General features: G+C 46.5%; 1 protein-coding gene across 1 annotated transcript; it reads left to right on the top strand.

Moving 5' to 3' along the window:
- Nucleotides 1-688: 688 nt before the first annotated feature.
- Nucleotides 689-23,594, top strand: LOC148774626 (uncharacterized). Its single transcript, XM_088828919.1, is given in 5 exon segments — nucleotides 689-851; nucleotides 6,053-6,120; nucleotides 18,647-19,064; nucleotides 19,067-19,405; nucleotides 19,408-23,594. Coding segments are annotated over 5 exon segments (5,175 nt in total).
- The last annotated feature ends 1,553 nt before the right edge of the window (nucleotides 23,595-25,147 follow it).

Here is a 25,147-nt window from a genome sequence, read left to right as displayed (position 1 = left end):
GGGTCTCAGGAGGGCGGGGCGGGGTCCTGGAGGGGCGGGGCGGGGTCCTGGAGGGAGCGGGACGGGGTGGGGTGGGGTCCCCCCCGCGGGGTCGGACGCGCGCGCACAAGCCGCGCCCAGGGAACAGGCCTCAAGGCCCGGGGGCCGCCGCTGGGGCCCGTGAGAGGCGGGGCGCTGCCCCTCTCGGCGCCTCCTGCGCCCCCTTGCAGAGAAGGAAACGCAGAGTTAACACAGGCCTCAGGTCACGGTGAACATTAGCCACGTAACCCGGCCAGGTCAGCGTCTGGCACCCACAGAACAAATGTTTAGCCACTGAGGGAATCGAGCGCCTGGAAATATTTACCCCGCCCTGCTTATTGACCCGGCCCCGAGATCCAGGAGCGAGGGCGTGTCCCTCGCCCTTAGGCTGCAGGTGAGGGTCAGCAGGGCGGACTGGCCTCAAACCAGGCGCTGGCCGTCGTCTCGCCCCCGTTTCCTGAGGGACCGCGTGGCGCAGCCGAGCGAGCTCCGGGCTCTCCTGGGAACTGTCCTCCGGCGAGGCTGAGGAAAGGAAAGGGCTTTCCTTCTGCCCGGGCAGACTGTTCGGCCAGAGAACTGCTTTGGAATGTAAATCCGAGCTTGAGCTCTTCAACCACTTCCCGCTTGCCCTTTCCCTCTTCTGGGGCATTCGAAGAACATCTAATTGGCTATGGCGACAGTCTCCCGCGAGGCCGAGGCCAGGGCCTGCTGGAGGCTGGGCGTCTCCGAGGTGATGGCAGTTAGTACCACACGGGCTCCCTGCATCTCCAGGTCTCACTTCCTGCGGTCCGCTTGGGCCCAGCTCTACGAACCCTTCTTTGGTCCTGGAACTGGTGAGGACATCTGCCTTATGTTCCTAGTCATATATGTCAGCATATAAATCAAAACCAATCCCAGTGTGCACCAAGGGGCTAACTCATTTGGGTGTTTGCTCTTTGCTCTAATTTTTTTCTGATTTTACTTGACCCTTGGGAGCTAATACCTGGGATTCTAAAATCTAGAGTGAAACATTTTTGTTGTAAATGTCTCCTGCCTCTGACTAATACTCTCCACATGCATATCCAGGGGAACTCCTTTCTATGGTGCTACTTGTCAGATTCCTTAGTCATCACTACAGCTTCTGCTGACACTGTTGAAAACCTCTTGTGACATCACCAACCTAATCTCTTTCATATAATACAGTGCACAAAGCATTTCACTCTCTGAACCCTACAGTCAAGCAACCTTAAAGAGAAAGTCAGTTTCAGGTTAGACTGCTGTTGATGTCATGGCCTTCCATCAGGGCATGAGAACAAGGAAGGAATCAACAAGCAGATTTTTAACATAACTGCTACTTCTCATGCGAGAATTTTTTTTTTTTTTTAATTTCCTTGTGCTATGGGATTGAGGCACCAGGGAGTATGTTCAGGACATTATGGCTGGGTAAACAGAACCAGGTTGATGATTACTACTGAGGCAGGAGATAGAAGGACGCCAGGCTAGGCATTTACTGATGCTGCTACTGTTGCTAAGTCACTTCAGTCGTGTCTGACTCTGTGTGACCCCATAGACAGAAGCCCACCAGGCTCCCCCGTCCCTGGGATTCTCCAGGCAAGAGTACTGGAGTGGGGTGTCATTACCTTCTCCGAGGCATTTACTGCTAGCCTCCTGTTTACATTTTCTGAGGAAGAAGGCACGTGGGATCGAGGCTAGATATTTATAATCAGCCTTCTGTTTGCACTTCAAAATAGAAATAACAGGGCTTCTTTGGTGGCTCAGGGATAAAGAATCTACCTGCCAATGCAGGAGACGGGGGTTCAATCCCTGATCCCGGAAAATCCCACGTGCTGCGCAGCAGCTAAGTCCGTGCACCACAACTATTGAGGTTGTGCTCCAGTGTCTGGGAGCTGCAACTGCTGAGCCCATGTGCCAGAACTACTGAAGTCCGTGAGCCCTAGAGCCAATGCTTTGCAAAATGAGAAGCCCGCACATCTCAACTAGAGGGTAGCCCCTGCTGCCGCTGCTGCTGCCGCTGCTGCTGCTGCCGCCGCTGCTGCCACCGCTGCTTAGTCGCTTCAGTCGTGTCCGGCTCTGTGCGACCCTATGGACTGTAGCCCGCCACGCTCCTCTGTCCATGGAATCTTCAGGCAAGAGTACTGGAGTGGATTGCCATGCCCTCTTCCAGGGGCTCCTCCCAACCCAGGGGTCGAACCTGGGTCTCCTGCGTTGCCAGCCGATTCTTTACCACTGAGTCACCAGGGAAGCCCAGAGAGTAGCCCCAGTTCTCCACAAAGAGAGAAAAGCCTGCACAGCTACGAAGATATACATATATATATATGCCTAATCTATATAAATATTTGAAGTATAAATATTATATTTATTTGAAATATATCAATATATATATTTGATTTATGTGCTTAACTATATATAACAGGACTTCCCTGGTGGCTCAATGGGTAAAGCGTCTGCCTACAATGCAGGAAACCCGGGTTCAATCCCTGGGTCAGGACGATCTCCTGGAGAAGGAAATGGCAACCCACTCCAGTATTCCTGCCAGGAAAATCCCATGGACAGAGGAGCCTGGTGGGCTACAGTCAACAGAAACAGGCTAAGTAGACAGGCTTTGTCCCCTGTGGAAACTTTAAGATAACAGCTATAGCAGGGACAAAGAGGGACTAAACCCTGTTGAGCAGAAGATCAAGAGCTCCCATCCTTGGGGCAAGGGAAGCACTGCACAAGTGGAGAAAGGCTCCTTAGGGGTCAAAAGGAGGGGCTACCATCCCATAATATGTGATGCCAAGACCCCCCCAGTAGGCCTTTGGGCTGTAATCCATCTTGGAAAAAGGTTGCACATGCTTGTGGAAAGGGTCCTAGGGCAGGTCAGGTGTGGAAAAAGAAGCAAGATAATTGACCAAAGGTTACACCATGAGGAACGCTGGGCTGGAAGAAGCACAAGCTGGAATCAAGATTGCTGGGAGAAATATCAATAACCTCAGATATGCAGATGACACCACCTTTATGGCAGAAAGTGAAGAGGAACTAAAAAGCCTCTTGACGAAAGTCAAAGAGGAGAGTGAAAAGGTTGGCTTGAAGCTCAAGATTCAGAAAACAAAGATCATGGCATCTGGTCCCATCACTTCATGGGAAATAGATGGGAAAATAGTGGAAACTGTGTCAGACTTTATTTTTGGGGGCTCCAAAATCACTGCAGATGCTGATTGCAGCCATGAAATTAAAAGACGCTTACTCCTTGGAAGAAAAGTTATGACCAACCTTGATAGTATATCAAAAAGCAGAGACATTACTTTACCAACAAAGGTCCATCTAGTCAAGGCTATAGTTTTTCCAGTGGTTATGTATGGATGTGAGAGTTGGACTGTGAAGAAAGCTGATCGCCGAAGAATTGATGCTTTTGAACTGTGGTGCTGGAGAAGACTGTTGAGAGTCCCTTGGACTGCAAGGAGATCCAACCAGTCCATTCTAAAGGAGATCAATCCTGGGTGTTCATTGGAAGGACTGATGCTAAAGCTGAAACTGCAATACTTTGGCCACCTCATGCGAGGAGTTGACTCACTGGAAAAGACTCTGATGCTGGGAAGGATTGGGGGCAGGAGGAGAAGGGGATGACAGAGAATGAGATGGCTGGATGGCATCACTGACTCGATGGACATGAGTCTGAGTGAACTCCGGGAGTTGGTGATGGACAGGGAGACCTGGCGTGCTGTGATTCATGGGGTCACAAAGAGTTGGACATGACTAAGCAACTGAACTGAACTGAACTGAAACAAAGATGCAGAAGAACTGCCTTCTACAAGTGATTTAACTGCCTCTTTATTGTGCTCCTCATTAAGAAGACATCCACACCCTTGCTCTCCAGGTGTGAATCTTTGCCTTGCTTCTGTCAATTAAACAAACTTTCTTGGTGTGCTCTCCCAATTGTGTTGGCCTCTAATAATAAACTTTGTACCTGTTTTTTCGGAGAAGGCAATGGCAAGCCACTCCAGTACTATTGCCTAGAAAATCCCATGGATGGAGGAGCCTGGTAGGCTGCAGTCCGTGGGGTCGCTAAGGGTCGGACACGACTGAGCGACTTCACTTTCACTTTTCACTTTCCACTTTCACACATTGGAGAAGGAAATGGCAACCCACTCCAGTGTTCTTGCCTGGAGAATCCCAGGGACGGGGGAGCCTGGTGGGCTTCCGTCTGTGGGGGTCACACAGAGTCGGACACGACTGAAGTGACTTAGCAGCAGCAGCAGTACCTGTTTTTTAAAGTTTTTGTGTCCTTGAAAAATGCATTTTTCAATGGGGCAAGAGCCAGGGAAAATTTGCTTCTAGCCTCTAGCCTTGATGATCTAATGGGTAGGAGTCCTGGTTTTCATCTGGGCTACCAAGGTTCAATTCCTGGGCAGGGAACTAAGATCTTGCTTCAAGCCACCATTCACTACTGTCTCTCCGAGATCACTACCCAAAACTTTTACCTCCTCATGTGCCCATGGAGGGTGTTGTGATGGTTGCAGCCTTCTTTCTGTGTTCTGCCACTTTCTCCATGATCCACCAAGTCCCCAGGGGTGAAAATCAACCCTATCAATGTTAATATGGTCTGAGAGTAGGATAGAATTCACAGCTAAGTCAAGGTCAGAGAAGAGTCAGACTCCCAGAAAGAAACAAAGATAAAATTTCTGGGTACCAGGAGCAAAATCTCACCACAATTTCAATTCTAAGGACACTTTCTAAACACAAGTCATAATGCTAGGTAGAAGCAAAGAAAATAACCTTTATTTTAAATACACTTAAATGCCTGGAACTGGCAATCTATTTTATTGTAGTCTTCCTAAGCCTGAAGGCAGGAAGTAGGCAGTTCATTTTTACAAATATGTAATCTGAGACTAAAGAAAATAAATAGTTTGACCTGAGTTTGAGTCATGGCTGCTTGATTCTAAAGCCTGTATTTTTGTTACTACATGAATCTGCTCATTGAATATGTCTCATTTATTTTATTTTAAAGGATCTGTTTGGTTCAAAGGGAGATCTCATGAAGAAGACAGGAATAGGAGTCGTCATATACTTGGCTGCCACAGGGTCCTGCTGCTGTTTCTATACTTGTTCAAGAATGCTAATATTATCTGTGAAAAAGTGCAAGTCGCTCAGTTGTGTCTGACTCTTTGCAACACCATGGACTATACAGTCCATGGAATTCTCCAGGCCAGAATACTGGAGTTAGGTAGCCTTTCCGTTCTCCAGGGGATCTTTCCAACCCAGGGATCAAACCCACATTACAGGGGGATTCTTTACCAGCTAAGCCACAAGGAAAGCCCAAGAATACTGGAGTGGGTAACCTGTCCCTTCTCCAGTGGATCTTCCCCATACAGGAATTGAACCAAGGTCTCCTGCACTGCAAGTGGATTCTTTGCCAACTGAGTTATATTATCTGTACTAGAACAATATTGTAGGTGCCACCTGCCAATGCAGGAGATGCAAGTTTGTTTCCTGGGTCAGGAAGATCTCCTAGAGGAGGAAATGGCAGCCCACTTCAGTATTCTTGCCTGGAAAATTCCATGGACAAAGGAGCCTGATTGGCTGCAGTCCTTGGAGTCACAAAGAATTGGACATGACTGAGCAACTGAGCACGCATACATGCTCTAAGTACATTGCATACATTCTCTCACTTAATTCCATAATAACTCTATGAAATCATTACTATTATTACTCTGTTTTACAGACTAGAAAAACCACAGTCACCTTGCTAGTAAAGGACTCTCTGATTCCACAAGCGGAAATGTTGTTCTATGTACTGTCATGGATAAAGCCTAGACGGTAAGTAGTACCACTTACTTTTAAAAGATGGGTTCTAGAGGATGGTACCTGGAGAATGAGATGACTGAACATGGCAAATACATGTCTGGAAACAAAGCTGATCCATCATTAGGTTTTAGGCAGTTAAGAGTCTTTTTCACCCTCTCAATTGATTCTGTTCTTAACACCAAAGTTTTTAAGTTGTCAGATCTGGACATGCCCTTATAAATAACATAATCTCTAACCTGTCATCTTATAGATGAAAACATGGACAGCCAGAGAAGGGAAGTGACCGGCCCAAGGCCATTCTGCTCCAGCTACGAGATTGTAACATAATAGCCTTCCCCAGAGTCCCAAACTCTTCTGCTACAGGCACCTTTTTTCTGTTTTAATATTTAAATTAAGAGTTGTGTTTCCCCAACCCTCCCCACAGTATTTTCTCTAGTCTGCTCTTTATCCTTCTCTCTATCTAATGGGTTCAGTTCCAAACACCTCCACTCTCCCCGCTAGCTGTCCCAGTATGGACCGCCATTTGATGGTTGTTTCCATAGCTGTCTGATCGTCAGATCTAAGCCAGTTAACAGTCACATCCTCTGCCCTCTCTGCTATGTGATGCCATCCCAGCCGCCCTTCTTTCCCCCTCACCTTTCAGGACAACTCCCTGTCATATCCTCCTTTTTCTGGCTGCTACTTCTCATGAGCTTCATCTGGTTCCATCTTCCTCCCTACCTACTAAACCTGTTAGCCTTCCCACAGTTCTGTAGCCTGCCTCTTCCTCTTTATCCATTTCCCTCAGGATTCCTTCTCCTTGTCCCTTCTCCATGAAACCTTTCCTGACCAAGAGAACTGAGTCCTCCTTTCCTGTCTTACAGATTTCTTTCTTGGAGCTCACAACACTGTACTGCTTCTTGGTTTAGAAGTATGTTCCCCACTCCTAGATATAAACCCCTCAAGTGAATAGAATTCTATTTTTGGGGTTTGGTATCCGGGCATTTTAAAGGCCTTGTAGTTGTTGTTCAGTTGCTAAGTTGTGTCTGACTCTTTGTGAACCCATGAACTGCAGCACACCAGGCTTCCCTGTCCTTCATTTTCTTTCTGAGTTTGCTCAAATTCATGTCTATTGAGTTGGTGATGTCATCCAACCATCTCATCCTCTGTTACCCGCTTCTCCTCCTGCCTTCAATCTTTCCCAGCATTAGGGGCTTTTCCAGTTAGTCAATTCTTCACATCAGGTGGTCAAAGTATTGGAGTTTCAGCTTTAACATCAGTCCTTCCAATGAACACCAAGGATTGAGCTCCTTTAGAATGAACCGGTTGGATCTCCTTGCAGTCCAAGGGACTCTCAAGAGTCTTCTCCAACACCACAGTTCAAAAGCATCAATTCTTCAGTGCTCAGCCTTCTTTATGATCCAGCTCTCACATCCATTACATGACTACTGGAAAGACCACAGCATTGACTAGACGGATGTTTGTTGGCAAAGGTCTGTCTCTGCTTTTTAATACGCTGTCTAGGTTTGTCACAACTTTTCTTCCAAAGAGCAAGTGTCTTCTAATTTTCTGGCTACAGTCAGTGTCCACAGTGATTTTGGAGTCCAAGAAAATAAAATCTGTCACGGCTTCCACTTTTTCCTCATCTATTTGCCATGAAGTGATGGAACCAGATACCATGATGTTAGTTTTTTTGAATGTTGAATTTTAGGCCAACTCAGAAAGTACACTGAATGCATGAATGGCTCTCCAAAATCTTGAGCTCTATTATTCCTGAAATCCAGTCCTTAATTCCCCTCTAGCTGCCTTGTTTGATCTCTGATATCAAGCAGTTCAGTCACTGAGTCTAGTCTGACTCATTGCGACCCCATTGACTGAAGTACACCAGGCTTCGCTGTCCATCCGGAGCTTGTTCAAACTCATGTCCATTGAGTCAATAATGCCATCCAAGCATCTCATCCTTTTCTTCCCTCTCCTTTTGCCTTCAGTCTTACCCAGCATCATGGTCTTCTCCAATGAGTCAGTTCTTTGCATCAGGTGGCCAAAATATTGGAGCTTCAGCTCCTTCCAATGAATATTCAGTCCTTCCAATGAATATTCAGGACTGATTTCCTTTAGAACTGACTGGTTTGATCTCCTTGCAGTCCAAGGGACATGCAAGAGTCTTCTCCAGCACCACAGTTCAAAAGCATCAATTCTTTGGCACTCAGCTTTCTTTAAGGTCCAACTCTCACATCCATACATGGCTACTGGAAAAACCATAGCTTTGACTAGACGTACCTTTGTCAGGAAAATAATGTCTCTGCTTTTTAATATGCAGTCTAGGTTGGTCATAGCTTTTCTTCTAAGGAGCAAGAGTCTTTTAATTTCATGGGTGCAGTCACCATCTGCAGTGATTTTGGGGCCCAAGAAAATAAAGTCTCTCACTGTTTCCATTGTTTCCCCATCTATTTGCCATGAAGTGATGGAACTGGATGCCATGATCTTTGTTTTTGAATGATGAGTTTTAAGTCAACTTTTTCACTCTCCTCTTTTATTTTCATCAAGAGGCTCTTTAGTTCCTCTTCACCTTCTGCCACAAGGGTGGTGTCATCTGCATATCTGAGGTTAGTGATATTTCTCCCTGCAATCTTGATTCCAGCTCTGTTTCATCCAGTCTAGCATTTCGCGTGATGTACTCTGCATATAAGTTAAATAAGCAAGGGGACACTATATAGCCTTGACGTACTCCTTACCCAATATGGAACCAGTCTGTTGTTCAATGTCTGGTTCTAACTGTTGCTTCTTGACCTGCATAGAGATTTCTCAGGAGGCAGGTAATGTCATCTGGTATTCCCATCTCTTTAAGAATTTTCCCATCTAGCTCTGATGTTAAGAGAGCTAGAATTATACTCATCCACTTTCTCCACCATCTCAAAATTCTGCTTGACTTTCTTGTTTTGATGAAGGTAGTTATTGATATGTTGGAATCACCTGTGCTGGTGGCTTTTTGGCTAAGTCATGTCCGACTCCTGTGACCCCATAGACTGTAACCTGCCAGGCTCCTCTGTTCATGGGGATTCTCCAGGCAAGAATACTGGAATGGGTTGCCATTTCTTTCTCCAGGAGATCTTGCTGACCCAGGGATCAAACCCGCTTCTCCTGCATTGCAATCAGATTCTTTACCAACTGAGCTACGAGCTACTGTAAAGAATAATGATACCTGGGTCCCACCCTCAGAGATTCTGACTTAATGAACCTGGATGCATCAAAGGTATCAAGATTTTTAAAGGTCCCCAGATGGGCTTGTACCATACATTGAATACCAGATTGGAAATGCCATGCCTTCCTAAATAAAAATCTTGAAATTATCCTCAATTTTTTCCCTTCAGTCAGTTTCAGATTCCTTTTGATCTTGGCAAGGCAACAGTGAGCAGTGGCATGAAGTGAAATCTTAATTCCATGCTGGTCTGGAATAGCCTAGACATGCTGAACCTGAATAGCCTGGATGAAAACCAGGCGTCCTAGCAACCAGACCAGCAAAGGCTAGAGGCTAGAAGCTCTGTTTCCCTAGATCTTTGCCCTCAGTGAGACATGCATTTATCATGGAGGCAGAAACAGTAAAGGCAGGTACAGAGTTTATTAGAGACAGAACATAACAAGTGGGAGAGCACACAGAGAAGCAGATCGTTTAGACAGAAGCAAGGCAGATACGCACATCCAGACAGAAAGGGTGTGGGTGGCCCTGAGGAGGAGTACCGAATGGTGGTGATTAAGTCATTTAAATAGGGCAGTTTTTCCAGGTCTTTGTTTACCTTTAGTCAATTATCTGGTGTCTTTTCCCACACATAATCTACCCTGGGTTTACACATACCCATCGGCCAACATGGGTCTTGAAGTGAAGGCTTTGGGGAGAAGCAAGACACATTATGGCCTGACGTCATCCCCTGACTTTTGACCCATGAGGAGCCTTTCTGTGCATGACTAGTGTCCTCCTTGTCCCAAAAAGGGGGTGAGGGGGAGCGAAGTATCCTTCATCCTTGACTCAAACAGTGTTTTGCCCCCTCTTTGTCCTTGTAAGACTTTACCTTAAAGGTGTTTACAAGGGAAAAACACTGTCTATTTACCCTGTTTCTGTTGTCGTTTCCATTGCAGAGGGCAAACAGGAAGCTGACTGTAAATGCCTTAACTGGGACCCACCTTTCTCTTGTCTCAGGAAATGCTAACAGTTCTAAGCACCTAGCCCGAAGCCCACTTCTCTGTGCCACATGACATGCAAACAGTTGTAATGTAAGCTAGTTTTAAACAGAGGCCACTTGTAAATGTCTAACCTGGAACCCATCTGTCTCCAGCCTCACTTTGCGTCCTTTTTCTGTCTCCTTGCCCTTTGTTTCTCTGTGAATATTGCTCAGTCCAGCAGTTCTTAAGTACTGTAAGACTTAATATTCTTTAGGGATGAAATTGGACTGAAGCTTGGGTTCTCTCAAGCATAACCAAGACCCTCTGCATCTAAAGACATATTACTACTAATTATCTTTAAAAATAAGTTTTTACCCAATAATTCTTGCCCATTATTTTTGAAAGCTATATGTTCAAAGACATCAGTTCAGTTCAGTTCAGTTCAGTCGCTCAGTCGTGTCCGACTCTCCGCGACCCCATGAATCACAGCACGCCAGGCCTCCCTGTCCATCACCAACTCCCGGAGTACACTCAAACTCATGTCCACAGAGTCGGTGATACCATCCAGCCATCTCATTCTCCGTCGTCCCCTTCTCCTCCCGCCCCCAACCTTTCCCAGCATCAGAGTCTTTTCCAGTGAGTCAACTCGTCGCATGAGGTGGCCAAAGTATTGCAGTTTCAGCTTTAGCATCAGTCCCTCCAGTGAACACCCTTTCCACAGTTATCTTTTAGTATCTAAATCTTAGCAACTTTTTATTCTGGAAATTAACTTCCAACCTCAGTCTTTTCTCTCCTCCTGCTCTTGGGCTTTCAGCTGAGCTCAGACACCCAAGATGAGAGGGGGCAAGAAGAGACAGAGAGATGGCAGCTAGCAAGGGTTGATTTGCTACTGTGTCAAATGCTTGAGAACATGCTCCAGTATCCCCAATACTAAAAATAGTTATAAATTAAGAATCATTGTTCCCATTTTAACAACTAACTTGTCTAAAGTCACTCAGAATTGGGAGATGGATTTGAGTTTGTCTCACTCCAAAGCTTAGGCCCTTTTCCGTTTCATCATGCTGCACCCAGAGCCAGGTTCCAATCAATCGCTTCTTCATTGATCTTGGGAAGTACCTGTGAAACTGAGCAAGACTCTGCAGGGCCCTCCCAGGTACAAACCCCCTTTCATGTCCCCCATTCTTGTTTGTAGAAAGTTTCAGTCTCCTAGGCCTTCTCTGTGTTCCAAAGAGCAGGGATAAGAAGCTAACAATTAGAGAAGTGAAGGGATGTAGAAAATGAAAAAGGAAAACCAGTCAATCAAAAAGTAATGATAGCTGAAAGAACAATTCAGCAATAAAACAGAGTCCTAGTTCCTCCTCAAGGGGGATATACGCAACACTCTGAACTGTATCTTTGAATTGTTCCACAGAAACTAAGACCCCCCCACACACACACACCCAGATGGAAGGTGGTGACTACAGCTGACAACAGATAGATCCCAGACTGGTTCAAACCAATAGGATGAGGAAGAAACCTCCTGGTGTTCTTGAAACATTGCCCTGTTACCTCACCACCAGCCAATAAGAAGAAAGTTCACAAGCTTACGATGCAACCTGCACTTCAAATGAGGTGAGTTGTTTTTAAAAGACCTTCCCTGAAAGCCATTGAGGAGTTCAGGTCTTTTAAGCACTAGCTGCTCTTTTTCTTTTCTTTGTTTGGTGCCCTGCAAAAAACACTGTACTTTGCCTTTCCACAACCCAGTGTCAGTAGATTGGCTTTGCTGTGCATCTCGTGGGTGGTCTCAAGTTTGGTTTGGTAACACCTGCAGCATCTAATCCAGCACTTCTCGTCCAGCAGTGCTAAGCAGAAGTTTGTTAAATGATTTCAAACACTGACTCTTCTACCACAGTTGATCTTTAAGCCACAAAAATGCTTTCATTAGCTTCCTTTATATTTATAATTAAGGAGTGCCACTGACATCTGGCACTGTGTGCAGGTCAAGAAGCAACAGTTAGACATGAACATGGAACAACAGACTGGTTCCAAATAGGGAAAGGAGTATGTCAAGGCTGTGTATTGTCATCCTGCTTATTTAACTTATATGCAGAGTACATCATGAGAAAGGATGGGCTAGATGAAGCACAAGTGGAATAGAGATTTCCAGGAGAAATATCAATAACTTCACATATGCTGAAGACACCACCCTTATGGCAGAAAGTGACAAGAATTAAGGGCCTCTTGATGAAAGTGAAAGAGGAGAGTGAAAAAGTTGGCTAAAAGCTCAACATTCAGAAAACCAAGATCATGCTATCTGGTCTGATGGATGGGCTCCAAAATCACTGAAGATGGTGACTGCAGCTGTGAAATTAAAAGAAACATGCTCCTTGGAAGAAAAGCTGTGACCAACCTAGATAGCATATTAAAAAGCAGAGACATTACTTTTTTTTTTTTTTTTAGTGGTTTATAGTTTTATTTTTTTCTTGGCAAAATTTTAGGAACTAACAACTAAGTCAGGTTGACATAAGTGATCTGCAGTCTCTTCTAAGTCATAGTGACACAGATGCCTTCAATTCTTAGTTCTTAATTGCTGTCATTCATCATCCAAGGCTGGAGGATAGATCATTATTTTATGGGAAAACAATTGGTCCAGTTCTATACCATCTTTTTGTAAAGTCATGGCAAGTTGCTGGTGGTAGTTATTTCAACTACTACACATATTAGGTTTTCTTTTCTTTCTTTTTTTTTTAATCAAATAATCCAATTTTATTTATTTTTTTTTCCAAGTTGAACAGACTAAATTTCTTTAAACAAACTTACTTATACTCCAGAGTCCTTTAAAAACTTAATAGCATTTATACATTGAAGGTATTTGATTTTCTTGTAACTAGCACTTCAAATGCAACAAGCATTTGAAGCAACAAGCATTTGACCCAACAAGTAAAACTTTTTACAGTTCATAACTTTTATAAATAAAATAAATTAAATGTACAGTGAATAAGTTCTCTGAAATATTTCAATATTTCTGCAGGTTTAGTAACATCGTAAAATACATTTCAACTAAAATTCACAAATCTAAAAACCTGTTAGGCATTTTTAGGCGTTTTAAGTTGGAAATGAAGACCAATGTTACATCGTAATATGCCAATTACAAATAGTACTTCAAATAGCAAATACTACAGTTTGTCCCAAACTTTAAAAACTATTCATGAACTCAACACTGAACTATTGATGGCTATGAGAATTGTTTCCTAGCCTTTTTGAAAATTTCAACCCATTTACGTTTAAGGTAATTATTGATGAGTACGATCCCGTAGCCATTTTCTTTATTGCTTTGGGTTCAAGTTTATACACTTTTTCTGTGTTTGCTGTCTATAGAAGATCCTTTAGCATTTGTTGGAGAGCTGGTTTGGTGATGCTGAATTCCCTCAGCTTTTGCTTATCTGTAAACCTTTTGATTTCTCCTTCATATTTGAATGAGATCCTTGCTGGGTATAGTAATCTGGGCTGTAGGGTATTTTCTTTCATCACTTTAAGTATGTCTTGCCACTCCCTTCTGGCCTGAAGAGTTTCTGTTGAAAGATCAGCTGTTATCCTTATGGGAATCCCCTTATGTGTTATTTGCTGCTTTTCCCTTGCTGCTTTTAATATTTGTTCTTTGTGTTTGATCTTTGTTAATTTGATTAATATGTGTCTTGGAGTATTTCGCCTTGGGTTTATCCTGTTGGGGACTCTCTGGGTTTCTTGGACTTGGGTGATTATTTCTTTCCCCATTTTAGGGAAGTTTTCAACTATTATCTCCTCAAGTATTCTCTCATGGTCTTTCTTTTTGTCCTCTTCTGGGACTCCTATGATTCGAATGTTGGAGCATTTAACATTGTCCCAGAGGTCTCTAATATTGTCCTCATTTCTTTTAATTTGTTTTTCTTTTTTCCTCTCTGTTTCATTTATTTCTACAATTCTATCTTCTAGTTCGCTTATCCTGTCTTCTGCCTCTGTTATTCTACTGTTTGTTCCCTCCAGAGTGTTTCTGATCTCATCTATTGCATTATTCATTGTATATTGACTCTTTTTTATTTCTTCTAAGTCCTTATTAAGTCTTTCTTCCATCTTCTCAATCCTTTTCTCCAGGTTATTTATCTGTAACTCCATTTTGCTTTCAAGATTTTGAATCATTTTCACCATCAAAATTTGAAATTCTTTATCAGGTAAATTCCCTATATCTTCTCCTTTTGTTTGTGTTGGTGGGCAATTATCTTGTTCCTTTACTTGCTGGGTATTTCTCTGCCTCTTCATCTTGCTTATATTGCTTTGCTTGGGGTGGCCTTTCCCTCTTCTTGCAGTTTGTGGAGTTCTCTTTATTATGTAGTTTCTTTGCTGTGTGTGGGGTTGGATGGGTGATTGTCCAGGCTCCCTGGTTAGGGAAGCATGTGTCGGTGTTCTGGTGGGTGGAGCTGGATGTCTTCTCTCTCCTTTAGAAGACAATGGGCTGCTTTTCTGGGAGCCTGATGTCCTCTGCCAGTATTCAGAAGTTGTTTTGTGGACTTTACTCCGCGTTCAAATGTTCTTTTGATGAATTTGTGGGGGAGAAAGTGGTCTTGCCATCTTATCCCTCCGCCATCTTGTTCCTTCCTCCCCAGAACACTGGATTCTTATATTCCACTTGGTCGTGGAGTATCTCTTCCCAGCTGCTCCAGCAAGGCGCAGCCGCTGTACCTTACCTTGGACAAGGGGTATCTCCTCAAGGCCTCCCCTCCTACTTTGAATGTAGATCAGCTCCTCTCGGCCCTCTGGTGCCCAAGCAGCCACCGCCTCCTGGACGTGGTACAGCTCCTCTCGGCCACCGCCCTAACCCTGGGCGCAGGGTAGCTCATCTCAGCCACGATTCTGCACGTGGTCGGTTGCGCCGGAGCCGGGCGTCTCCCGCGTCTGCGCCGCTGGAGCCGGGCGTCTCCTGCGTCTCGAGACATTACTTTACCAACAAAGGTCTGTCTAGTCAAAGCTATGGTTCTTCCAGTAGACATGTATGGATGTGAGAGTTGCACCATAAAGAAAGCTGAGCACCAAAGAATTGATGCTTTTGAACTGTGGTGTTGGAGAAGACTCTTGAGAGTTCCTTGGACTGCAAGGAGATCAAATCAGTCCATCCTAAAGGAGATCAGTCCTGAATATTCATTGGAAGGACTGATGCTGATGCTGAAACTCCAATACTTTGGTCACCTGAAGAATTGACTCATTGGAAAAGACCCTCATGCTGGAAAAGATTGAAAGCAGGAGGAGAAGGGGATGACAGAGGATGAGATGGCTAGATGGCATCACCAACTAGATGGACATGAATTTGAGTGCGCTCTAGGAGTTGGTGATGGACAGAGAAGCCTGGCATGCTGCAGTCCATGGGGTCACAAACAGTTGGACACAACTGAGTGACTGAACTGAACTGATATCTGGGACTAAAGAGCAGTTGTTAGCTAAATTTTTTCATCTCGAAGGATTCCAATAAGGTTTCAAACCAAAGTTTTATCTGAAAAATAAACCAAGGGAATGGATGTTTTTATAATCTAAGTCAACTTGCTTTTGGTGGCTTTCATGACCTCAACAGTTCACACTTATTTGGAGTTTGCAATTTAATTCCTGTGTGTTCTGTTGGAAATCTAGCTCAGATTTGCAAGTTAGATCACCTAGTTTCAAATCACAGATCTCAATTGATAAAAATAATTCCAAGTTTTTAAGGTTGTTTTGAAAAATGAGATGATATATGTATAGCACTAAGAACGGTGCTCAGAATATACTAAAGCTCAGTAAATATTAGCTAGTTTATCTACTAGGTGGACTGAAATGTCCACTATTAGAAAAATACTCTTGAGGTTTGGCAAGGTCTCTCTAAAAGTCGCTAGTTAAATATGCAAGTGTCACATATCTGAGAAAATAGTGTCCTGTTAGCAACCGCCTGGTAGCTCAGCAGTAAAGAATCCTCCTGAAATGCAGGAGCAGGAAACACAAGAGATGTGGGTTCAATCCCTGGGTTGGAAGATCCCCTGGAGGAGGGCATGGCAACTCACTCCACTTCTTGTCTGGAAAATCCCATGGACAGAGGAGCCTGGTGGGCTACGGCCCATGGGGTCACACAAAGAGTCGGACATGACTGAAACAACTGAGCACAGTATTATAGCAGTCACACATTCAGTTTCTATTGGCATGCTGTGATTTATATATGATTTCTTGATCAATTTACTGGAAAAAGTCTTGTGGGAATGGGAATCAAAACACCCAAGCAACTCAGAACTAGCATTCAGGCTGGAGTGGGGAAAAGAGCCGGCTAGGAGGATGCTCCGGGGACATTTATTCTCCAGGAAAGCCTTGGGAGAGAAGATGGACTGCAAAGAAAACATTAATTTAGATGTTAAACTTGGTTCAAATGCCAGTGCTGCCATTCACTAACTGTGACCTTTGACAGGCAAATCATTCTTTCAGAACATGTTTCCTTATCTATAACAGGGGATCCAATTCCATATTTTTAGTGTGTCTCACGATTAAATGACATGACATTTGAACACTTGAAACAAATGCCTTGGCATATTGCTGGTGCTCAAAATTGTTAAAGCCCAAAGCCAAACGTAGGCTTCTATTCCCTACTTTCTCCAACATCATTTTGGTTATGCCCTTTAGGATGCTGATTATAATCCGAAGTTGTTTTGTATGATTTTTTTTCACTTATTGCCTGTTTGCTAAAGTTAATATTGCCCTTTCAAACTGCAAGACATACCTTTTTGTTATTCTACCTTGCACTGCAGGGAAGACCCACCACACAGTTTCTGATAGCCTCTAAAAACACACCTACCCAAAGAGATTCATTATTGCTCCCCCACATTATTAACTCAGGCCCAGGTGTTCTCTGCCTGAAAGGCAATACTCAAGAGACAAGTGCTGGTGGGAACAGAAAGTTTGTTTTAGTCAGTTAGTCAGTTCAGTCACTCAGTCATGTCTGACTCTTTGCGATCCCATGGACTTCAGCATGCCAGGCTTCCCTGTCCATCACCAACTCCTGGAGCTTGCTCAGACTCATGTACATCGAGCTGGTGATGTCATCCAACCATCTCATTTTCTGTCATCCCCTTCTCCTCCTGCCTTCAACCTTTCCCAACATCAGGGTCTTTTCAAATGAGTCAATTCTTCACATCAGGTGGCCAAAGTATTGGAGTTTCAGCATCAGTCCTTCCAGTGAATATTTAGGACTGATTTCCTGTAAGATTGACTGGTTTGATTTCCTTGCAGTTCAAGGGACTCTCAAGAGTCTTCAACACCACAGTTTAAAGCATCAGTTCTTCAGCACTCAACTTTCTTTTGTTAGGAGCCCTAACATCTGAGTAGCCATGATAGGCCTGAGACCTTGCTTAGGCCTAAGTTTCGATTTCCTGGAGACAGGGTAGAGGCTAAGTTCATAGGAACTCCTCCCTAAGAAAATCCCGCCGGTGCCAAAATTAAGAAACTCCTCCCTAGAAAAGTCCCGCTGGTGCCAAAAATTGGGCCAATCAGAAGAAAAAGGGAAATCCCCCAGAAAAAAACCCCGCACGTGCATAAACTGTCCAATGAGCTTCTGCGTGCTCATGAACTGGCCAATGAGCTTCTGCCAGCTTGATCTTTTGAACAAAAATCGGTGCTTATGTAATCTGAGACTATAAAAACCGCTGTGACCTGGGCTCGGGGCTCTTGTCCGCATTCCACTGTGCTGGGAGGGGCAGGAGCCCTAGCTTGAGCTAGAAATAAACCCTATTCTTACTTTTGCATTGCTGTGAGTATCTTATTCTACCAGTTAGGGGGGACCAGACTCAGGGCATAACATTTGGGGGCTCGTCCGGGATCCCTCTGACTGGGGAGAATAACGCTCTCCCGGCAGAAGGAGTTCATCAGCCCAGAGGAAGGCTGATTACAGCACCAGGTGCCAGGTCTGATCAGGGGTGAATTGATTGCTGTAGCCAGTGTAAGGCCGAGGCCCAGCATTTGCGCTGGAAGGCAGCCGGCTCTGTGGGAGAGAGGAGGTCTCTCCCGATCCGGAATCTCGTGGGCAGTGGACGCCCTTTGGTAAGGTTACTTTAAACTGCAGGAAGCCTCAGAGGTCTCAGAGACCTAGTAGTGTGTTTTCTGCCGACGTTTGTCTGTCCTCCGTTAGTCGTGTTTTTGTGTGTGCCGGCATTGTCTCTGTCTCTCTCCTGTGTCTTTTCTTTCCCGTAATCTATTCTGTGGTCATGGGTCAAGGAAGCTCTACCCCGCTCTCCCTCATGATGGATTATTTCTCTGACTTTAAATCTAGGGCGCAAAACTTGTCTCTGCTGGTAAAGAGGAGTAAGCTGGTGATGCTCTGCTCCTCGGAGTGGCCCACTTTTAATGTCGGGTGGCCGAAGGAAGGAACCTTCAGCCTGCCCACCATCCGGGCTGTCAGGGGGAAGGTTCTCGCACCCGGCCCCTCTGGCCACCCGGACCAGATGCCTTATATCCTAGTCTGGCAGGATCTGGTGGAAAACCCACCAGCATGGATGAAACCTTTTGTTTCCCCAGCCACACAGGTCCCACAGGTCTTGGTCGTGGAAGCTCCAGAGGAAAAGAAGACTGAGAGCCGTGGAAATTGAGCTCCGACTCCCGCCGTGTTCCAAGACTCTTCACTCTACCCTGACCTGATTGACCTAGATTCTGAGCTTCCCTCCCTTATGTACCCCCTCCTTTGCCCCCTCAGGTACACCAAGTATCATCTGGGGAGCCAAAGAGGGGCAATGAGCCTTCGGCCCGGCCCCGAGATGGGGGTCCAGCCCTCGGGACGCGCGGAATGACGAGGGAAATTTCGGATCCAGCGGGCGGCTCGGATCAGGAGGCCCCCACCTCCACTGCTCGGGCGCTACCTGTTCGGGCGGGGCCAGCCCGCCAGGATGGGGAGCGTACCTATCAGTACTGGCCCTTTTCCACCAGCGATTTATACAATTGGAAAACCCAGACCCCCTCATTTTCGGAGAGACCCCAGGGACTTATTGACCTCTTAGAATCTATCCTTTTCACCAATAATCCCACCTGGGATGACTGTCAGCAGCTGTTACAGGTGCTCTTCACCACGGAAGAACGGAAGCGGATTCTATCGGAAGCTCGGAAACATGTCCCAGGTGGAGGCCCACTATGCAGCCGAACCTAATTGATGAGGGATTTCCATTGGCCCAGCCCCAGTGGGACTTTGAGCGCGTGGAAGGTAGGGAGCGTCTCCAAGTGTACCGCCAGACTCTTATGGCAGGCCTCCAAGCAGCTGCCTGGAGACCAACGAATTTGGCTAAGGTAAATTTGGTAAGACAGGAGCCTACAGAGAGCCCGGCAGCATTTCTAGAAAGACTGATGGAAGCCTTTAGGCAGTATATCCCCATGGACCTGCAGGCGGATGAGACCCATGCGGCTATCATCCTAGCTTTTGTGAATCAGGCGGCTCCAGACATTAGGAGGAAATTGCAGAAAATAGATTGGGAGAGCAGACGATTCAGGAGTTGCTAAGGGCTGCAGAAAGGGTATATAATAATAGAGAGACCCCTGAGGAGAGGGAAGAACGGATTAGGAGGGAAGAAAGGGAAAGCAGGGCGGAAGAAAATTGTAGAAATCAGCAAGAGTTAGCTTGCATTTTCTTTGTGGGAGCCAAAGGTGGTCAGGAGAATCGGCAAATTAGGGACGCCAGACCAAAGGGAAAGGAAAAACTAGAAAGAGATCAATGTGCCTATTGCAAGGAAAAAGGACACTGGAAAAATGAATGTCCCAGGAGAGGCCAAAAAGAGAGATTGGGCAAAAGGGAGACATCTGCCCCGGCGACTCACATTCTATATACTGGGGAAGAGAGTGACTAGGGGAGTCAAGACTCGGTGCCCCTCCCCGAGTCCTGGGTAACTATTGCAGTGGAGGGGAAACCGGTCGGCTTTATGGTAGACACTGGAGCCCAATACTCGGTCCTTAATCAAAGAGAAGGACCCCTGTCCAAAAAGACCAGCTGGGTACAAGGGGCCATTGGGACAAAGCAATACCAATGGACTACTAAACAACAGGTGGACTTGGGAGAAAAGCGGGTATCCCACTCGTACTTAGTTATACCAGAATGCCCGGCACCCCTGTTAGGAAGAGACTTGTTGTCTAAGGTCAACGCCCAGATTAGTTTTGCCCCCGGAGGGATCTCTGTCACTGATGGGATGGGACATCCAATCCAAGTCTTGTCGCTCGCTCTGAAAGATGAATACAGGTTGTATCAGCCAATGCCCTCCCCAGATATCAGCCCTACGGTCCAACCTTGGGTTCAGCACTACCCTTCAGCATGGGCCGAGACTGCTGGGGTGGGATTAGCCAAACAGAGACCCCCCATCATCATTGAGTTAAGGGCGAATGCCACTCCCATGAGGGTGAAACAATACCCTATAAGTCAGGAGGCCTGGCGGGGAATCACGCCCCATATCCAGAGACTCCTGAAGGCAGGAATCCTCAGGCAGTGTCGGTAGCAATGGAATACTCCCTTATTGCCGGTGAGAAAACCGGGGGGAACTGACTATAGGCCGGTCCAAGACCTCCACGAAGTCAACAAGAGGGTAAATGACATTCACGCTACAGTCCCTAACCCTTACACCCTCTTGAGTGACCTGTCCCCAGACTGTGTTTGGTATACAGTCTTAGACCTGAAAGATGCTTTTTTCAGCCTCCCCCTGGCACCCCAGAGTCAAGAAATCTTCGCCTTCAAATGGACTGATGGAGACAATCAAACCACTGGACAGTTAACCTGGACTCGCCTCCCGCAGGGATATAAGAACTCACCGACACTGTTTAATGAGGCCTTAGGCGAGGACTTGCGTGAGTACTGGGCTGAACACCCAGATATCATTTTATTACAATATATAGATGACCTCTTATTGGCAGCCAAGACCGAGAAAGCATGCCTGCAGACCACCAGAAACCTCCTCTGCGCCTTGGGGGAATTAGGGTATAGGGCCAGCTCCAAAAAGGCCCAGATTGCTCAGCAGGAGGTCACCTACCTGGGGTATAAGATTAAGCAGGGGTGACTATGGATGACCCAAGCCATGAAAGAAACTATCTTGCAGATTCCTGAACCAACCACGCCCCACCAAGTGAGGGAATTTCTGGGGACTATTGGGTACTGCAGACTATGGATTGGGGGTTTTGCCGAAAAAGCTCGGCCCCTCTATGAGGGCAGCAAGGAAAGCAAAGACTGGGTGTGGACTGAGCCGATAAGAAAGGCCTTCCAGGAGCTTTGGCAGGCCTTGTTAGAGGCCCCAGCCCTCGCCCTCCCTGACCCATCTAAGCTGTTCCAGTTGTTTGTAGACGAGAAACAGGGAGTGGGAAAAGGAGTCCTGACCCAACAGTGGGGACCCTGGAAGCGGCCTGTGGCCTACTTGTCCAAACGACTGGACCCTGTGGCGGCGGGCTGGCCGCCCTTCCTCCGCAGCATCGCAGCAGCCGCGCTCCTTGTCCATGATGCAGACAAGTTGACATATGGACAAAACCTCCTGGTCTACACTCCCCATGCCATTGAGGGGACTCTCAAACAACCACTGGGTAAGTGAATCACCAACACCCGCCTAACGCACTATCAGGCCTTGCTACTAGATACTCCCCGGCTGCGTTTCCAGACCCCATGCTCCCTAAACCCCGCCACTCTACTGCCAGCCCCTGAATCCCCAGGGCTGATGCCTGACTGTGCCAAAGTACTAGCTGATGTTGCAGCGCTCCGGGGAGACCTCAGAGACACACCCCTGGGGGATGGCAATCTGGTATGGTTTACGGACGGGAGCAGCTATGTGGCAGATGGGCAAAGAAGGGCCCGTGTGGCAGTGGTTGATGCTTCTGGAAATGTGATTTGGGCAGACACCTTACCCTCTGGGACATCGGCTCAAAAGGCAGAATTGATCGCCCTGGCACAGGCACTCGAGATGGCTAAAGGCTGGAGAGTCACCATATATACCGATAGCCGTTATGCCTTTGGTACGGTGCATATCCAAGGACCCATCTATAGAGAGAGGGGCTTTTTGACAGCAGAAGGAAAAGAAATTAAAAACCTGTCTGAGATTCGTAGGCTCCTGGCCGCCATTCACCTTCCTCGAGCGGGGGCCATAGTCCACACTCCAGGACATCAGAAGGGAGAAAACATAGAGGCCCGAGGTAACGGCACCACAGATGCGGCGGCACGGAAGGCCGCTGCGGAAGGATATGAGGCCTGCGCCCTAACTGCTGGACTGCTGGACCCAGGGAAGGGAGCCCTGCCACCCACCCCAGAGTACTCCCCTTCGGACCGAGAATGGATCCAAGCCAAAGGCACCAACCCAGAAGACCCAGATGGATGGTACCGAGATTCAGCTGGAAACTTATTGCTTCCTTCCAACCTGGGACGGCACCTCTGCTCACACCTGCACCAAACCACCCACTTGGGGGAGAAAAACATCGCGTCCCTCCTGCAAAACAGCACGTCTTCAGTTTCCTCGAAAAAAGCGATTATACAAGAAATTACTCATTCCTGCAAAGCTTGTCAGATGATGGCACCAGGGAAAAGAAAGGGACAACACACGGGCATGAGGTACCGGGAAATAAGACCGGGACAGCACTGGGAGATAGATTTCACTGAGGTAAGACCAGGCAAGTATGGATATCGATATCTATTGGTCATGGTAGATACCTTTTCTGGGTGGGTAGAGGCATACCCCACTAAGAGGGAAACAGCCATGGTGGTAGCGAAAAAGCTTTTAGAGGAAATAGTGCCTAGGTTTGGGCTGCTGGCCTCTATTGGCTCTGATAATGGACCTGCTTTTGTGACTAAAGTTGTTCAGGGATTGGTTTCGGCTATAGGGATAGAATGGAAATTACACTGTGAATACAATCCCCAGAGCTCGGGCCAGGTAGAAACGATGAATCGGACCCTAAAAGAAACTTTGGCTAAATTGGCAATAGAGACTGGCGGGGACTGGGTGACTCTCCTTCCCTATGCCCTTTTCCGGGCACGCAACACCCCCTATAGAATAGGTCTGACCCCCTTTGAGATTGTCTATGGGGCCCCTCTGCTGGCATGTCCCATCTTTGAGGGGAAAGATAAACCACTCCCGAGCCTAAAAGAGTTCAAAGAAGCAGTTTTAACTCTGAGCAAGGTACATAAACAAGTATGGACTCTAATTAGAGATATTCATGAAAGACAAAACCAGGAAACGGTCCCATCGCATGACATCGGGCCGGGAAACTGGGTATGGGTCAAAAGGCACCAAGCAAAAACCCTAGAACCTAGATGGAAAGGTCCTTATCTTGTTCTTCTCACCACCCCCACCGCTCTAAAGGTTGATGGCATCGGACCTTGGGTACACTGCAACCACGTACACCTTGCCACTCCAGAAGAACAAGACAAAGCCCAGATAGAATGGAAGTCCAGTCTTCACCCGTCAAATCCCCTAAAGCTAAAAAATCACATGACGGGAAGCCCCCTAAGGCTTATGGTCTTACTACTGATGACCGCCTTTGTCGGCTACGGGACAGCAAGTGGGAACCCACATCAGCCGGTCAAAATCACCTGGAAACTTCGAAATGGGCTGACTGGCGAGATACTCAACTCGACCACCGAAAACCACCCCCCAGCACTTGGTGGCCAATCCTGTATTTTAACCTCAAAGATGTCATAGAAGGTTCAACAGAGACCGGGGGACTTATGCAGGTCAACGGGTTTTGGGCGTGCCCGGGGTACCTGAGAAACTGGAGGCAATGCAGGGGGATGCAACATTATTGGTGTAGTTCCTGGTCCTGCGTGACCTCAAATGACGGCAAAAACAGGTGGGATGTCAGGAACAGGGATGGGGTTAACTTCTCATTCATAAAAAGGGCCCCTAATTGGTTTGCACACTCCCTAGGCCCAGACGGGAAACACAAATATGCTCAAATCAAGGTAATGTTCAACCAGGAGGCAGCCAGAAAACTCCAGTGGACTTCAGGGCTTAGCTGGGGGCTCCAGACCACTATGAGACCCCTATAGCATGGCCCCTACTATGGGGGTATCTTAACCATCCTCCAAACCATAGAATCGGTGAATCTAGTCAAAAGTCAAAGCCCACCAAAGAAGTCTAAGGCCACTCCCCAGGGCCATGACACCACAACCCCGGAAGGGGTCTCCCCGTCAGGCGCCCCTCACCCAAGGACAGAAGAGGCTACCCACTCCTCCACTCAGAGACCAGAAGAGACAATCCACTCCCCTAGCATGCAGGCCGCAGATCCCTTATGGGGCTTAATTAATGGCACCTTTATGGCATTAAACCATACCGACCCTAATGCAACCCATTCTTGCTGGCTCTGCTATAATCTTTACCCCCCTTTTTAAGAAGCAATAGGCCTCAATGTTTCTTACACCCTGTCTCACTACTCAGAATGATGCAAGTGGGGAGACCGTAAGGTCGGTCTTACCATGAGGGAAGTCTGGGGAAAGGGACTTTGTTTGGATATTATCCCACTCGAAAAGGCCCCTCTTTGTGCTCAAATCGGCAACATTACAGAGTTAAATGATACCCAGTGGATCATTCCAGAGGCAGGGGGCTGGTGGATTTGTTCCCATACTGGGCTGACCCCCTGTTTGCATGCAAAGGTTTTTAATCAGAATCAGGAGTTCTGTGTTCTGGTCACAGTTATGCCAAAAATTGTCTATCACTCTGAAGAAGTCATGTATTCCCACTGGGGTAGAGGGGAAAACGAACATCTCGGAGAAATGTCAATATGAAAGCGAGAGCCAATCAGTGCTATCACGTTGGTCACTGTGATGAGCCTTGGGCTGGCAGGAGCAGGGACAGGTATAGCCTCTTTGTCCCTGCAAAACCAAGGACTCACTTCTCTGCAGGCCGCTGTAGATGAAGATCTCACCTGCATTGAGGAGTCTATCAGTCATTTAGAAAAGTCCTTAACCTCGCTATCCGAAGTAGTATTGCAAAACAGAAGGGGACTAGACCTGATTTTCTTGCAACAAGGAGGGCTTTGTGCAGCCTTAGGGGAAGAATGTTGCTTTTATGCAGATCACACAGGAGTAGTGAGAGAATCTATGGCCAAGGTAAGAGAGGGACTAGCCCAGCGAAAAAGAGAACGAGAAGCCCAACAGGGATGGTTCGAGTCATGGTTTCAGAGCTCGCCTTGGTTGACCACTCTAACTAATCTCCACCCTGTTGGGACCACTCATCATGTTGATACTAATACTATC

This window comes from Moschus berezovskii, chromosome 20, assembly GCF_049115385.1.
Source record: "Moschus berezovskii isolate FMDL1 chromosome 20, NW_MosBer_1.0, whole genome shotgun sequence".
NCBI lineage: Eukaryota > Metazoa > Chordata > Mammalia > Artiodactyla > Moschidae > Moschus > Moschus berezovskii.
The sequence above is the reverse complement of the archived record's forward strand: the minus strand, read 5'-3'. Positions and strand labels throughout refer to the sequence as shown.